The following is a 15314-nucleotide window of genomic DNA, read 5'->3' on the forward strand; positions in this document are numbered from 1 at the left end:
GGTTGTGAATTATATACATATCGACCTGCGACGCGACATCGGGTTCAGTTTACTGGGCGTGCTCAAGCTACTCGATGGCACAGCAGTTAGTACTACGAGCGTTTGATGAGGAGTTCGATTCGCGATTTGGGCCAATTTAAGAAACGAATATTAAATTTCTAAATTGGTTTTGGTCAGAGTATCCTGGGTTATCGTTGTTTCGATATTCATAGTTTTTTTTTTTTTTTTTATTGTGACTCGGCAAAATGACTGCACCGCGCCTGATGGAAAGTGCGAATACAGTCCAGAGATGAGAGTAACGGATGGAAAACACAAATATCTTCACTCCGTCACTATCATTTTGCCGGTCTGGCCAAATGCTTCTTCACACTACGTTTGAAGGACCCGATGTTATAGAGGGGAGGGAATACATGCGCCGGGAGTTGGTTCCACAATTTGATGGTTCGGCATAAAAACGAATTGCCAAACTTTTTAGTGCGGGACGGTATTGAACTGACCGTCCATCTGTGGCAACGCAGTCCGGCACGGGTGGTCCGCTGATGGAAAGGAGAGGAAGGGATAAGGTTGAATAACTCTTCAGAGCACTCACCGTGGTACAGGCGATAGAATACGCTAAGAGACGCTATATCTCTGCGAAGCTGTAACGACTCCGCATGCTCAGTTACATGAGGATCGTTGACAACACGGAAGGCGTAGCGCTGCAGTCCATCTAGGGCATCGAGCAAGTACTTGGCAGAGCCGTCCCAAAGGTGCGAACAGTACTCCATGCTGCTTCGGACCTGAGCTTTATACAACAGGTATCGCAGCAGTTTGGCATTTTTTTCCCCTATACTATACTTCTCTTTGGCATAGCTTTCAAGAAAATGGAATCTAACAGAGAGACGATCGAGATACAACAACGCTATAATAAGTACCTATTTCATTTCTACTACATCGGGAAGTATGCCTTACATTTTTACAATTGTGAGATCTTATACTCGTAATCTATTACGCCTCCATATACTATCTCCATCGCGATATCGTGCATACGCTTCGGGCTTCGCCCTCCGCGGACTTCGGCCTACGGCCTCGGCACTTATCACTTTGTTTTAAAAAATTAAAATAACTCTTTAATGGCGGCCATATTTAAAAATTGCAAAAATATGTTTTCTACCACTAATTTTTATCAAACAATCTTAGAAATCATTTTGTGCCAGTTTTCAGTCCAAGCAAAACAAGTTTTTTCAACACCCATTTACATAAAAAATTACGGTTGCCATTTTCAGTTGAATTAGAAAAAAAAAATATCTACCACTAGTTTGTATGGCAGCCATATTGAAAAATGGCGAAAAATAATTTTTGACCGCTAATTATTATTAAACACTCCTAGATACCTCGACACGTCCATTTTTAATCGAATTAGAGCAATTTTTTTATCTGCCGTTAAAAAAGTTTGTATGGCAACCATATTGGAAAAAAACGCAAAAAATAAATTTTGACGGCAAATTATATCAAAAACTTATAGACCACATAGCGATTTTCAGTTGAATTAGAGCTAGCTTTTATAAACGCTTATTTGGCGGCCATATTCAAAAGTGGCGAAAAACCAATTTTGATCACAAATTATTATCAAGCACTCCTAGAGCACTCCATCATATGCCAATTTTGAAAGGGATCTGAGCAATTTTTTTTCTGCCGCCAACGAACGCTTCTATGATGGCCATATTTGAAAATGGCGAAAAATTAATTTTGAGCACAAATTATTATCTAATCGGCACTTCTAGAGTCCTTCACATGCCAATTTTCAGCCTATTCAGAGCAAATCTCTTTCGGCAGCTATTTTTAAAGAAAAAAACACTTGTATGGCAGCCATATTAAAAAATAGCGAAAATAAACGTTTGACCCCAAATTATGATTAAGGACTCCTAAAGACCCATGCATGCCAATTTTCAGCCGGATCGAAGCAAGTTTTTCTTCGACCGCCATTTTTAAATCGCGATCTTGAATTTTTTTTAGCCCAGGCAGTTGATCGGTGTTACCGTCTATGATATTCCTTCGAACACCTCCTGCCTATCTCTAATAGTTTCCGTGATAGGGTGCTTTGAAATTTGTATGGCGGCCATCTTATTTATTTGAATTTCGAACATTTTTTACTTCCCGCGGAAATTGGCCAGGGCTCATAACAATGCACAAATACTCCCTCCGTATATTTTGTAGGCCGTTGATCACTCTTTCATATTTTCCAAATTCAGGTCCTCTTATATTTGATTCTTTGCTTTGAAGCCTATCCGCGTACAACGGTATAAATATTTTTTTCCACCATATCGGGAAGTATGCGTTCTATTTCCATCAGTGAGTAAGAACTTGTAGCTTTATACATATATATAATATTCCCATATCTATCAGTAGACAGATACAGATTTCACCAGACAGTGATCGGATGTCCCTAGTGGGGACGGGACCGATACTTGATAAGCGGCCTAGATCGGTTGTCAGCAGAAGATCTAGGCAATTGGCTGTGCGATAGAGCACATGCCCGCGTCTCTCTTCCAGCGTGGTCGGTTTTTTGATGTGGTTTTCGGATGTGGATTGTCAGGTCCAGTATGAAGCGAAGAATAAATAATATAACCTTTTAGATCTTTAATTCAATAACGCACGCACGCACAACGCACAAAACATCAATACTTGCAAAATGTTCGAATATCTGGAAATATTTTCAAAATCATCAATTGATTCAATATGATCATATTCAATATGATTAACACAAAAAATAAACTTATAATGTATGGAACGTTAGTCCATTCTTGACTAGACTGGATGTAACAATGTTATTAATCAAGTTTGTATGGTGCAAGCTTAGAGGATGGAAAATAGTCTAAAGGACTATCCACACACATCAAATTCAAATTCAAATTCAAAATTCAAATTCAAAATAATCTTTATTTCATAGGTAAGCATTATTACACTTGAAATCGTCACAATGGTTAAACTCTACCGCTCATTCGTAAGGCAGATTCCCCTGAGAAGAATGAGCAAGAAACTCTAGGGGTTGCTCTTTGTAAATAACATTTACAATATTTTTTTTAATTGAAACATCAGAGATCGAGACTACCTCCATGAGCTAAACGGGTTACTACCACGGATTTTTGTCATCCAAGTACGCAGAAGTTGTATAATAACCTTTAGTATAAAGTTTTTGTTTCACTATAGTTTTAAACCTCGTGAAAGGCAAATTTTGTATATCAACCGGAATCTTGTTATAAAAGCGTATACATTGCCCCTTAAATGATTTTTTGACTTTGTGAAGACGACTATCAAGAAAAGCTAGTTTATTTCTATTCCTCGTATTAATGTTATGTCTGTCACTATTTTTCATAAATAAATTACTATTCCTTTTAACATAAATTACATTTTCATAAATGTACTGTGAGGCTAGTGTAAGAATGTTAATTTCCTTAAACTTATCTCTCAAAGATACTTTGGGGCCCAGATTGTAAATTGCCCTAACTGCACGTTTCTGCAGGACAAAGATTTTATTGATATCGGCGGCATTACCCCAAAGCAAAATGCCGTATGTCATTAGACTATGAAAGTAGCTGAAGTAAACCAATCTAGCGGTTTCGACGTCTGAAAGTTTCCTTATTTTTTTAATCGCGTGCACTGCAGAGCCAAGCCGTTTTGACAACTTACTTATATGGGGACCCCATTGCAATTTAGCATCTAACGTTATACCTAGAAATACAACTGTATCCACAAGATTCAATTTTTCGTTTCTAACTACAATGTTTGTAACCGTCTCTCTAACATTGGGTAATGTAAATTTCACACAATTTGTTTTTTTCTCATTAAGAAGTAGGTTATTAACAGCAAACCAATCAACTACTTTAGATATAGCATTGTTCACATCGTCGTAGGAATATTGGTGCCTATTAACTTTAAATAATAAGGAAGTATCATCAGCAAACAATACTATCTCATGTTTTATACCCTCCATAAGGCTAGGTAAGTCATTAATATAAACTAAAAATAAAAATGGGCCTAGAATTGAACCTTGAGGGACACCCATGCTAATTGCAGATCCTGACAATCTCGTACCGTTAACATCGACCCTCTGTACCCTACCACGCAAATACGATTTAAGAAGGTCGAGATCACGTCCCGCCACACCATAATGGCGAAGTTTCCTGACCAGTGTATCATGGTGCACACAATCAAAAGCCTTGGAAAGGTCACAGAATACACCAATAGCATCATGTGAGACTTCCCATGCATCAAATATATGATTAATCAACTCGACACCAGCATTGGTTGTAGAGCGACCCCGAGTGAAACCAAATTGTTTAGGAGACATTAAGTTATTACTATAAAAATGTGCACACATCTGATTTAGAATAATTTTTTCAAATATTTTACTGAGAGTTGGTAGTATTGATATAGGCCTGAAATTGGTGGGGTCAGAAATACTACCAGATTTGAAAAGTGGAATAACTTCACTTTGCTTCATGAGGTCAGGAAAGACACCATCATCAATACATTTATTAAAGACACAGGCCAAATAAGGCGCAATACAATCAACTATAGAACTAATTACTCTGACTGAAAGACCATCAAGATCAGCAGTATTTTTTATGTTTATAGACTTCATCAGGGCAGTGCCGTGCCTGAGGTGGACGGGGCGTGCTAGTTTGTATGAACTGCCCCGTCCCGGCGCCGGCCCGGACACGAACATGTGTGAATGAGTTTATACAAAATATATGTAGGTAACCATATTTTTTTGAGCCCCTTGCGGAGCACGGCCCGTCCACGTCCCGGGCACGACCCGAATATGTGTGGATAGGCTTAGAGGCTTAAGGCTTAGTTAGAGGAAAGGTCTGAGGGTGCAAGCAATGTTCTGTGGGTGCAAGACGGCTTATTGTCTTTAGCAGTTGAAGCGATGAATTCGATTGTGGGAATAAAAAAATCGATTAAAAAGTAGTATTTATATTATTTTTTTATTGACAGAGGGGACTGCTTACAGATGGCGCCTCCCGTGTGGTATGCTATAAGATGTATTGGTATTGTTTTCAAATATGCGTAAAGCACTTGCTGTGGCTTCGATAAAAAATATCAAAATTGATAATTGAAAAATAAATTTTGATGTGCACGGGTACTCAGGTTTTTGTTATGCCGCCAAGTTTAGATTAATAAGTAGACTATTTTAAGTTTATTCGATGTCACGACGTATGATTATAGCAAGTACTGTTTTTGTAAAATTGCTTAATAAACAATAAAAATATGGATTTTTCATATATCTATCGATTTTAAAAATATCGACGAAACATATCGATTAATTCATAAAAAAATATAACTTTTTTTATATATATCGATATTTTGTAAGTGTCAATGTGAATTCGTTAAAATGTCACTGAGGCTTGCAACGAGGTTAACTGCCGTGAATTTGAGTTTTGATGTTTTCTTGTCTAAGTTTGTACTTTTAGAAATCGCATTATCATTTTATATTAATGAGTTTATGTTACAAAAATGCCGCACGGCCATTGTCATAATGAGCATCACGACCACGACCACAGTAATCCTGATGAATTAGGGATACAATACAATTTGTATGAAAAAATCGATAAAGATAATGTGCAGTGCTTGAATGAAATTGTGGAGGGATCGGGGAAAACAGTGTTCAAACCTTGGGAGAAACGGTTGGATCGCACTGATGTTAGTTTGAATACTTTTGTTGCTAGCTATGTGCAGGTTTAAGACCCTTTTTCCAATTTGCTTACCGCTTTTTCAGTTTGTCGAGAGTGATGCAGACGAAGAGCTCCTGTTCAATATTCCATTCACAGGCAATGTTAAACTAAAAGGGATCAAAATAGTTTCAGAGGAAACGGATGCTCATCCTGCTAAATTAAGACTGTAAGTACATTTTAACACCCAAGTTAAGCAAGTGTAATATGAGAGATAATATAATATAATGATTTCCATTGCCTAATGGATAACTCTTCATAGCCTAATCATTTACTAGTGTATCATTTATGTTGGTTGTAAGTGCATACAGCCAATGTAAATGCATAATTATTATTATTGAAGCAATGAAAAGGTACTATTTTTTCAATAATTAATTACACTGTTACGAGATTTTCCAGAAACTATTAGTGTAAACTGTTCTTAGAAAACCCGCTATTCTGCTGTTTTGCAGTTTTGCATACAATATGACAATAATAGCGAATGAATAATGTGTGGTGTTGCTAGATGGTTACATTTCTTACAATTTTGATAACTTTGATCTTCTCATGTCATACGTAACTAATTTTTTAAGGCACTTTTCGTAACTATTGAGGGAATCCAACTTTATTTGTTATTGTAAATCCTAAACAGTTTATGAAGACACCCAAATTGGACAAATAAGTAACTTTGATATGGTGCAAACAAGATGAAATAAATCAGCTCAAGAAAAATCAAGCTACAACCATGTAGCTTGATTTTTCTTGAGCATAATAACTTTTTATTTTAAAGATTTAGGCATACGTAGGCTGACTTTTTGATATTTTTATCAGTCGCCAAATTTTTTCTATGCATTATGTATCATTCAAAGACCCCGTTGGTAGGTCAAATTTTCACATTTAAATTATTTATCCAAAATATTAATTAATAACATTTGGTTACCTAGTCAACACGCATGCTAGCCAGGCCAATGAATGGAAATACATCCCCAATTCACCCACGAAGAGAATCCCTTGTGGTGCAACCGCATTAACTTTCAGTTGCTAGCTCACATTTTATGCGAAGAGATGTCACACTCGCGCATCCTCTCTCTCTACTTCCGTCTCACATGTTTAATGCAAACGGTTTTTCAACAAGAACTTTGTTTTGTAAATCTAAATAAAACAATAAATTTAGATGACAATGATTCAAATTAGTATTGTATTAAAAAAAGTATGGTTTGGCAATTATGAATAAAAAATGATATCCGATTAATGTCCACCACAACCACAGTTACAGATGTCAATTCTTTCATCAAAGTTTTTAATCACTTTTTGCCAAATTGGTGGGTCTATTTCGTTAATCACTTAACAAATTAATTAGGTTTAAAAGTATTAGGCTGCAATCGATTCGACACGTTTTTTTTTCGAAAATTCGGCTGGAAATGCGGTTATGGTCAATGGATTGCGCTTTCGAGAGATGTTAACGACTCAATTTTGGTCTATTATTGATGATATAGATATCACTAACATATAACACATAATTTCATGAAATTCAGCCATTAAGTGGCCAGCTCGATCATGTGATTTAACACCTCTGGATTATTTTTTATGGGATTATGTTAAAGACAGAGTATGGACAGAGCTTGGTTAGGAGAGGATGAAGGGATATTTGTGCAACCTTGTAAAAAAATCTATCAGCTAGAAGCTGCCTTCTCAGGAAGAGTGGAGGTTCGACACACTCTACCTGCAGAGCATTTATTGGGGAAGACTTCATTGCACCAATGATAAGACAGAGGCACTTTCACTGGATTTTGTCCCACAAATTGAGGACAGTTTTGTGACATGGTTCCAATAAAAAAGAGCCGTAGTCAAAGTGATTACGGATTACGGCATTATACAATTTTTTTTGGCAGAGTGGATGGGAGCCCCTCCAAGTGCCTGACAAGGAGTGGAGAATATTAATGTTTCTCTCACACTTTTTGGCAATATAGGTTAAATGGGGGACGCCTGTCAATTTAGAATCTAATATGATGCCCAAAAATTTGAAACTGTCAAATAGTGATATACACTGCTCTAGAATAGCGATGAAAACTTGTGGTTATACTCTTTTTCCGGGAGAAAACAACTATACTACTTTTAGGAGCTGATAAAGAAAGACCATGGTCACCTAGCTAATCACCAAGGTACTGTAGAGCAGAATTCAGACGGAAACAAATGTCATGATGAAAATAAGTGACGAGCCGTGGGCATACATAGTTAGATCATCAGCGTACTGGAGGATACTACAAAAACTGTTCACTGATCTCTCCAGATCATATGTATAAATATTGTACAGCAAAGGACTGAGAACAGACCCTTGCGGGAGGCCTTTCCAAATATTCCTTGATGCTACCAAATCTCCTTGGAAACGAATCAGGCATGTCCTGCCCGAGTAGAGATTAAAAAGAAATTGGTCAATATTTCCGGAATGCTCAGCAGATGCATTTTTGCCTGAGCAGGGGAAGAATCACGTTATCATACGCAGCAGTAATATCCAAGAAGACACCAACCAGAGATTCATTCTTTGAGAAGGCCAGGAGTATATTGGAGACCAGAATGCTTACACTGTCCATGGTACCGCTTCCCTTCCTGAAACCAAACTGACTCTTAGCTAGAATGTCTCTATTTTCCAAGAGCCACTCCAACCGATTTTTAATAAGGTGTTCCATAATTTTTGCTGAGGTAGATGATAAAGCGATAGGACGATAGCTGGAAGAATCGGAATCAGGTTTCAGAATCGGAACCACTACATGCGTCTTCCACTCCTCGGGAGGACGTCCTGAAAGGAATATGGAGTTAACCAATTTTAAAAATGTCGTCTTAGCAGAAGTCATCGCATTTTTCAAGAAGGAATATGGTATTCCATCTACACCCGGGGAGGACTGTAGATGGTCCAAAAGTAGGAGCAATTCCGAGAATGAGAAGGTGTCATTCATACGCTCTGGAGAGACCAATTTTGCAGCAAAAGTAGAAGCCTCCTTTTGACTGGGCACCCATGGAGGGCATAGCTTGTTTACAAAATCATTAAGCCGACGTGAAGGATCGAAGCAGGATTGGTCGTTATTGTCGCGTTGAGAGCAGCGAAATCTTTTTATGTTTTTCGATGTAATAGAAGGTAAGATAAGATAAGATAAATTTATTTCAATATGACTTAATCTAATACAATTATAATGAAAACAATGTAATTGAAGATAAAATATTAAAATAAACAGTAAAAAACAAAAAAAAAAATAAATCTAAATTATATAAAATAATCATGGTAAAATTAAACATTTTAATCTTAGTGCCTAATAGTGCAATTGCGATGCCTACACTAAGTACATGTGTACCTGTATTTTAGGCATAATAGTGCATTTTTCATAACAAAGCTTAAAAAAATAAAGATTTTATAGATTTAACAAATAAAAGATAAGTAGTTATAAGTCGTTACAATTTATAAAAGATAAGTAGTTAAACATTACTTATTATATAAATATAAATTATGAAAGAACTTCCAACAAGTCCTCGGTATCATTATAGGTTTTACTCTTAAGCCAAAATTTGACGGTCTTTTTACATTCAGTTTTATTCATATGAAAATAATGTAAAGTAGAATTTATTTTAAAATAAAGGAATGTGCCAAGGAAGCAGAAGAATCTATGTGAGTGTGCTGTGCGGAGTTGTGTACGAGATGAAAAGGGATCGTGTCGTCTTTGCTTAGTTACAGTCATGTAATCATATGGAGTAATTGAGTGCTTTTTCAAAATTATTTGCAGGATAAACAGTTGCCGAACAGATAGAACATCGCACTCGTTTAGTAATTTGTGGGTTGGGTAATCGAAAGGACGAAAGTTGATCACTTTAAGAACAGCTCTCTGCGCTCTTTCCAGGTGTAGCAGAGTGGTCTTATGTGCACCGCCCCAGGATGTAACGCAGTAAAGTAACAGTGATTGACAAAGGGCTAAATAAACTGATTTGAGAAGGGGGCTGTTGGCCGAGTATCTTAAAGTTTTAAAAACATAAATCAATTTTCGAACTCTAGAAGTTAGCGCCACTATATGCTGTTTGGAATTGAGATGTTGGTCAATTATGACACCTAAATATTTAATATTGCTTGTGCTGTCCAGTTTTGAGCAAGTACAGAGGCATCCAAGAGATCGAGGGCCAACACAATTGTGAACTACTATTGAGTAAGCATTCTCAACAGGTTGTGAGGAAATATTGTAGGAGAAAGTGATGTATTTAGTTTTGGTAGTATTAAGTGTCAGGGCATTTGCTCTAAGCCAGTCGGTTACCGAGTTAAAACCAAATTGAGCTTGTGTAAAGATTTCATTCCAACTTGGGGCACTGAATAATAATAAAGAACTGTGTCATCAGCGTAAGATATGATCTTGCCACCAGATAGGGGGAGAGCGCATAGTTGATTAATATAGACAAGGAATAAGATAGTCCCTATGATGCTTCCTTGGGGAACACCATATTCAACCGGTAATTCAGCACTCGTTATTTTGTCAATAGTCACGCGCTGTTTTCTGTCAGAAAGATAGTCCTGTAAAAGTTTGAGCTGTATTCCTCTAATTCCAAGTTCATCTAACTTGTTTAAAAGTATTGGTATGTTTACAGTGTCAAAAGCTTTTGCGAGGTCAAGGAATATTGCCAAACATTTATTCCTCAAGTCCAAATTTGTTACGATGTATTCCGTCAGCTCATCGACTGCGTCGTTTGTCGATAGTCCTTGTCTGAACCCAAATTGGGACGTCGAGAGAAGTTTCTTCGTTTCTAAATAGTTAACATGCCTTTTGTAAATTATTTTTTCTAGTAGTTTAGAGAGAGATGGTAATATGGCAATTGGACGATAATTGTTAATATTGCTCTTATCACCGCTTTTGTAAATAGGTTTTATAAGGGCTGTTTTTAGTACTTTGGGAAACGTTCCTGTTGATAGACAGAGATTAAATATGTAAGTCAGGGGTGAAATCAAATGTAATCTATTTTGTTTAATGAAAGAACAAGGTATTTTGTCAATTCCTGTCGCACAGTCATTTCTTAAAGTCATAATAATATTATCAATTTCGAGTTCGTCAGTGTTGTTTAAGACAAACGAGTGCAGTTGTGAGGCGAGTGACGAAGTAATGGTTGTAGTTGAAAGCGGAAGGTTTTTTTTTTACGCTTTTTCAGCTAAAAGTTTTCCTATACTAGTAAAGAATTCAAGGTGGAGAGCGAGGCGAGATGGTTTCGCAAAAGCATAACCAGCCAGTTTTTTCTTATCTGAAACAAGCCGTTTGGCTTGTACTGCTGCATTCTGGTAGTGTAAAAAGTTGCTTGTGGTCATAGAACAGTTATACAGGATTTCAGCTTCTTTTCGTTTAGCAACAATAGCCGAGCACTCATGATCCCACCATGGGGGAGAGGAAATAAGGCTCCGAGATGTGTTTTTCAGGGGGATAGAAGCCATTGCAGAAGTATTGATATATGCTACAAATGTGGAATAGGTTTCTTGTAGAGACAAATCTCCAATACTGGGTTTTTTTTTGGGATTCTGCAGGGATTGCAGCTCTGAACTTCCAGACATTGACCATACTTTTCCCAGTCTGCCTTAGAGACATTAAATTTTAATTGCGTAGAGTGTTGCCTTGATGGAGTACAGCTGCCTGTCATGGAAATACGAATGGGGAAATGATCACTTCCGAAAGTGTATGGAAGAGTCCTCCAAGTAGAACTGGGCGCTAAGCCAGGAGAGCACAAAGTAATGTCCACAGATCGTCTAGTATCTTGGTTAGGAAAAGATCTGCGAGTAGGAGAGCCGTCATTGATAAAACATAAGTTAAACTTGTCAAAGACATCTAACAGCAAATAAGAAACTGTGTCATTTCTAAAGGAACCCCAAGCTGTGTGGTGGCTATTAAAGTCCCCAAAGATCAGGAGAGGAGAACTGATGGCAGAAAACAGTAGATTAAGCTCAGGAATGAGAGAGTGATGTGAGTGGAGAATATAGACAGACATGAATGAGATATTAAAAGCCCTGATTGCAATAGCATTAATTTCATTAGTACTTTGGTCAGTGAGGGACATTTTGTGGAAAATAGTAGAATGTATTATTAAAATTAGAGTAATTGCGTACCCATCTGCACGATCCTCCCGAACACATGAATAGCCCGGAATGCGGAATATCGATCCCGGAACCAGGCATGTCTCCAAGAGGATGATAATAACAGGCTTAAATTTATTTATAAGAAATATGAGATCAGACTTTTAAGTCTGATACTCCGACAGTTCCACTGCAGAAGAAACAGATGCATTTTTATATTTATTATTATTATTATTTTATATTTATTATTATTATATGTATTATTTAATAGAAGAAAGTTTATTAAGCACGTGGGATGGTAAATCGGTTCAAAACGAGACAGAATATTTAAAAGTGTAGAAACTAATAAATCAAAGAAGTTATCATTGTCAGATGTATTAGCCCTATTTAATAAGGCAGAACCGTTAAGTAAAGAGGAAGTGGGAGTTGCGATTATATCCCTATGGGCTTGTTTTTTTTTTCTCTTATAGTTTGGCATTATGGCGTCCAGCCTTTGGCCATATGCAATTTCCACTGAGTTGCAAATTTTTGATAATTCTTCCAAATTGATTTTTCTTGCTTCTTGAGATTTCAGCGTGGCAGTTGTTGTTGCGGAACTTTGGTTGGGTTTATGGATATTAATATGAAATTAAAAACGGGGAAAGGAAATCGCGGAATAAAAATAAAAGCAAACGGAATTTTGGAAAGGTGATCAATAGGATAGGATAGGTAGTTTATTTATAAGTAAATCTAAGCAATGACGGATGGAAATTATGAAAGGAAATGAGATGATAATAGCTGAAAATAATGATAATTGAATAAATAATAATCTAAATTTTAATATCATTTTTCCTTATAAACTGAGCCAAAACATTGTAAACGGAATAATTATTATACGATAATAACAGAGGAATAGATGTTGGTAAAGGAATTTGTAAAGAAATTATAGATTGAAAAAATGAAGCACGGTCATATCTTGGACAGGAAAAGAAAAGGTGGTTCAGACAGCCAATGTCTTGTTCGCATTCGCACATTGAATCAGATATTATATTAAGTCTAGTAAGATGTTCAGTTGAGCAAGTATGTCCTAATCTCATTCTTGTAATGATTGAAGTAACACGTTTCTCAAAATGTATACGCGAAAACCAGGGTTTGACAGGGATGTCGGATTGTATATCACGAAAATATCTGCCCGTAGCTTTACTGCTTGTTTCCCAGACAGTTTGCCAAGATTCTTTAAGGTAAATAGCAGGTAGTGTAGCCAAGTCATGAGCAAAGTTTCTATATAAATCTACATCGCCGTTATTTATTGCATCTTTAGCTAAGATATCGGCTCTCTCGTTACCTCTAATATCACTGTGACTTGGTATCCACACAAATAATACAGAAAGACCCTTTGAATGGCACTTGTAAAAGGCTTCACGAATTTGACAAATAATTGGGAAAATGTTACCTGATTTAAAAGGGAATTTACATAATGACTGCAGAGCACTTTTACAATCAGAAAATATTATTGTTTTATGTAATTTTATTAAGAGAATGTATTCAACTGCCTTAAGAAGACCTACGCATTCACCAGTGAAAACGGATGTTTCAGGAGGAAGCTTTGTTTTTTGAATGATATTGTATTGAGAATGAAGAACACCCACTCCTACGGCCGAGTTATCTAGTTTAGAGGCATCAGTGAAAATATGGTTGTAGGAATGCCAATTAATATCTAAGTTAAAGGAAGCGTTAGCAAAACGTCTATTAACTTCACTAAAATCAAAACAGACGTCAGGGGGCAAAATAAGGCATTCATAATGACTACCGTATAATGGGTGAGTGTCAAAACTATGAGTTGGAGCTTGTAATGTAAGATACTTTCTAAAACTATTTATAAGGCAAGGAGTACTTTTGTGAGACCAATAACCAGGTGTATTTATTAGATTGTTTAATAGTTCAAGTTTTTGCAGCAAAGGGTGACGATTAAATTGGATAATGCGGAAAAAGAATTTATCAGCTAAAACTGTCGACGAAGGGCAAGCGGAGGTTCAACGCACTCCACTTGCATCGCATTTATCGGACTTGATTTTTGAACCTTTTCACATTTATTAACAACATAATCACAAAGAGGAGATCCATTCATTTTACAATCAAAAAGAATACCAAGATATTTAACCTCGCCAACAACAGGGATTAGGTTATTATTAAAAGAAACATTTATTGCAGGATGAAGTTTACGCCTTGAGAAAAACACAATGGAGCTTTTGCTAGCAGATAACTCTAGACCATTCGAATCTAACCAGCACTTTAACAATGTCAATTTATTTGATAGTACATTCACGGCTTGGTCACTTAGATTAGATTCAACATATAAAAGAACATCGTCAGCATATTGTAAAATAGAAACTCCATTACCTAAATACCTGTCTAAATCATGAGTGTATATGTTGTACAGTATGGGACTCATAACAGATCCTTGCGGAAGACCTTTATTTATTGTCCTCTGTAAAGAATATTCATAATTTATAACATTAATAGTTCTATTGTTTAATAAATTTATAATGAAGTTAGATAATAATGGTGGAACCTTTAAACAATCTAATTTTGTTTTTAAAATTGGAAAAAGAACATTATCATATGCCGAACTGATGTCTAAAAAGACAGCTAAAATAGAATTACCGATCGAAAAAGCTAATCTTATATCTGTCGTAAATATAGAGAGACAGTCCATGGTGCTTCTACCTTTTCGAAATCCGTACTGATTATTGGGCAACAAATTGTTATGTTCAACATACCAATCCAACCGGGTTTTCACTAAACTTTCAACAGTTTTGATTAAGACAGAAGACAAGGCAATGGGACGGTAAGATGAGCTTTCTGTTGGATTTTTATTTGGTTTCAAAACTGGTAACACTATCTGGCTTTTCCAAGATGGCGAAATTTCACCTGTCAACATGGATGTGTTAATCAACTGTAAATAATAATAAAGGGCAGAATCATCCAAATTAGATAAAAGGGAATAAGTAATTCCATCACTACCAGGAGCAGAGTCTACAGTATTAGACAAAACGCCTCTCAATTCTTTCATCGAAAATGGCAAACTTAACCCTGATTCATCATTTGAAACTAAAACTTTACCAAGAACTATTTGTTGTTGGGCTATCGGAGGGGCTAACTTATCAATGAACTGTTCAGCAATATCAAGAGGTAAGTTTCTTAAAGGGGAATCTTTAAAGGCAGATCTAAATCGACGTATCATGTTCCATACAACAGAAGAGTTGGTACTGGGACTGATGGAATCACAAAATCTACGCCAGCTTTGAAACTTCTTCTCTTTGAGAGTCTTTTTTGTTTCAGACATAATTAACTTGAGCGACTCAAAGTTCTCGATAGTCATACCATATCGATCGATATCGATTCTTCAGCCTCTTTACGCCTTTTAACAGCTGAGGTACATTCTTTATCCCACCAGACAGGGGAGGGGATATGGTTTGAATAACTGTTTTTAATAGGGAAAATTACATCTGCACACTGAGTACTTGGTACTTGGTACTTGGTGCAACGGGCTGGTA

At 36.5% G+C, this 15314-nt stretch overlaps 1 protein-coding gene across 1 annotated transcript in view; it reads left to right on the forward strand.

Annotated features, from left to right (window-relative positions):
- The first annotated feature begins 5150 nt into the window (after positions 1-5150).
- The window catches only part of LOC113233161 (PITH domain-containing protein CG6153), a 21096-nt gene continuing 10932 nt past the window's right edge, over positions 5151-15314 (forward strand). The window contains exons 1-2 of the mRNA XM_026468175.1: positions 5151-5685; positions 5762-5883. Of these exons, the coding sequence (XP_026323960.1) occupies positions 5500-5685; positions 5762-5883 (308 nt within the window). The 5' untranslated portion in view covers positions 5151-5499. The remainder of the gene's footprint in view (positions 5686-5761; positions 5884-15314) is intronic.

Source organism: Hyposmocoma kahamanoa, unplaced genomic scaffold (genome assembly GCF_003589595.1).
Source record: "Hyposmocoma kahamanoa isolate Upper Pololo Valley unplaced genomic scaffold, ASM358959v1 102, whole genome shotgun sequence".
NCBI classification, from domain to species: Eukaryota; Metazoa; Arthropoda; class Insecta; order Lepidoptera; family Cosmopterigidae; genus Hyposmocoma; species Hyposmocoma kahamanoa.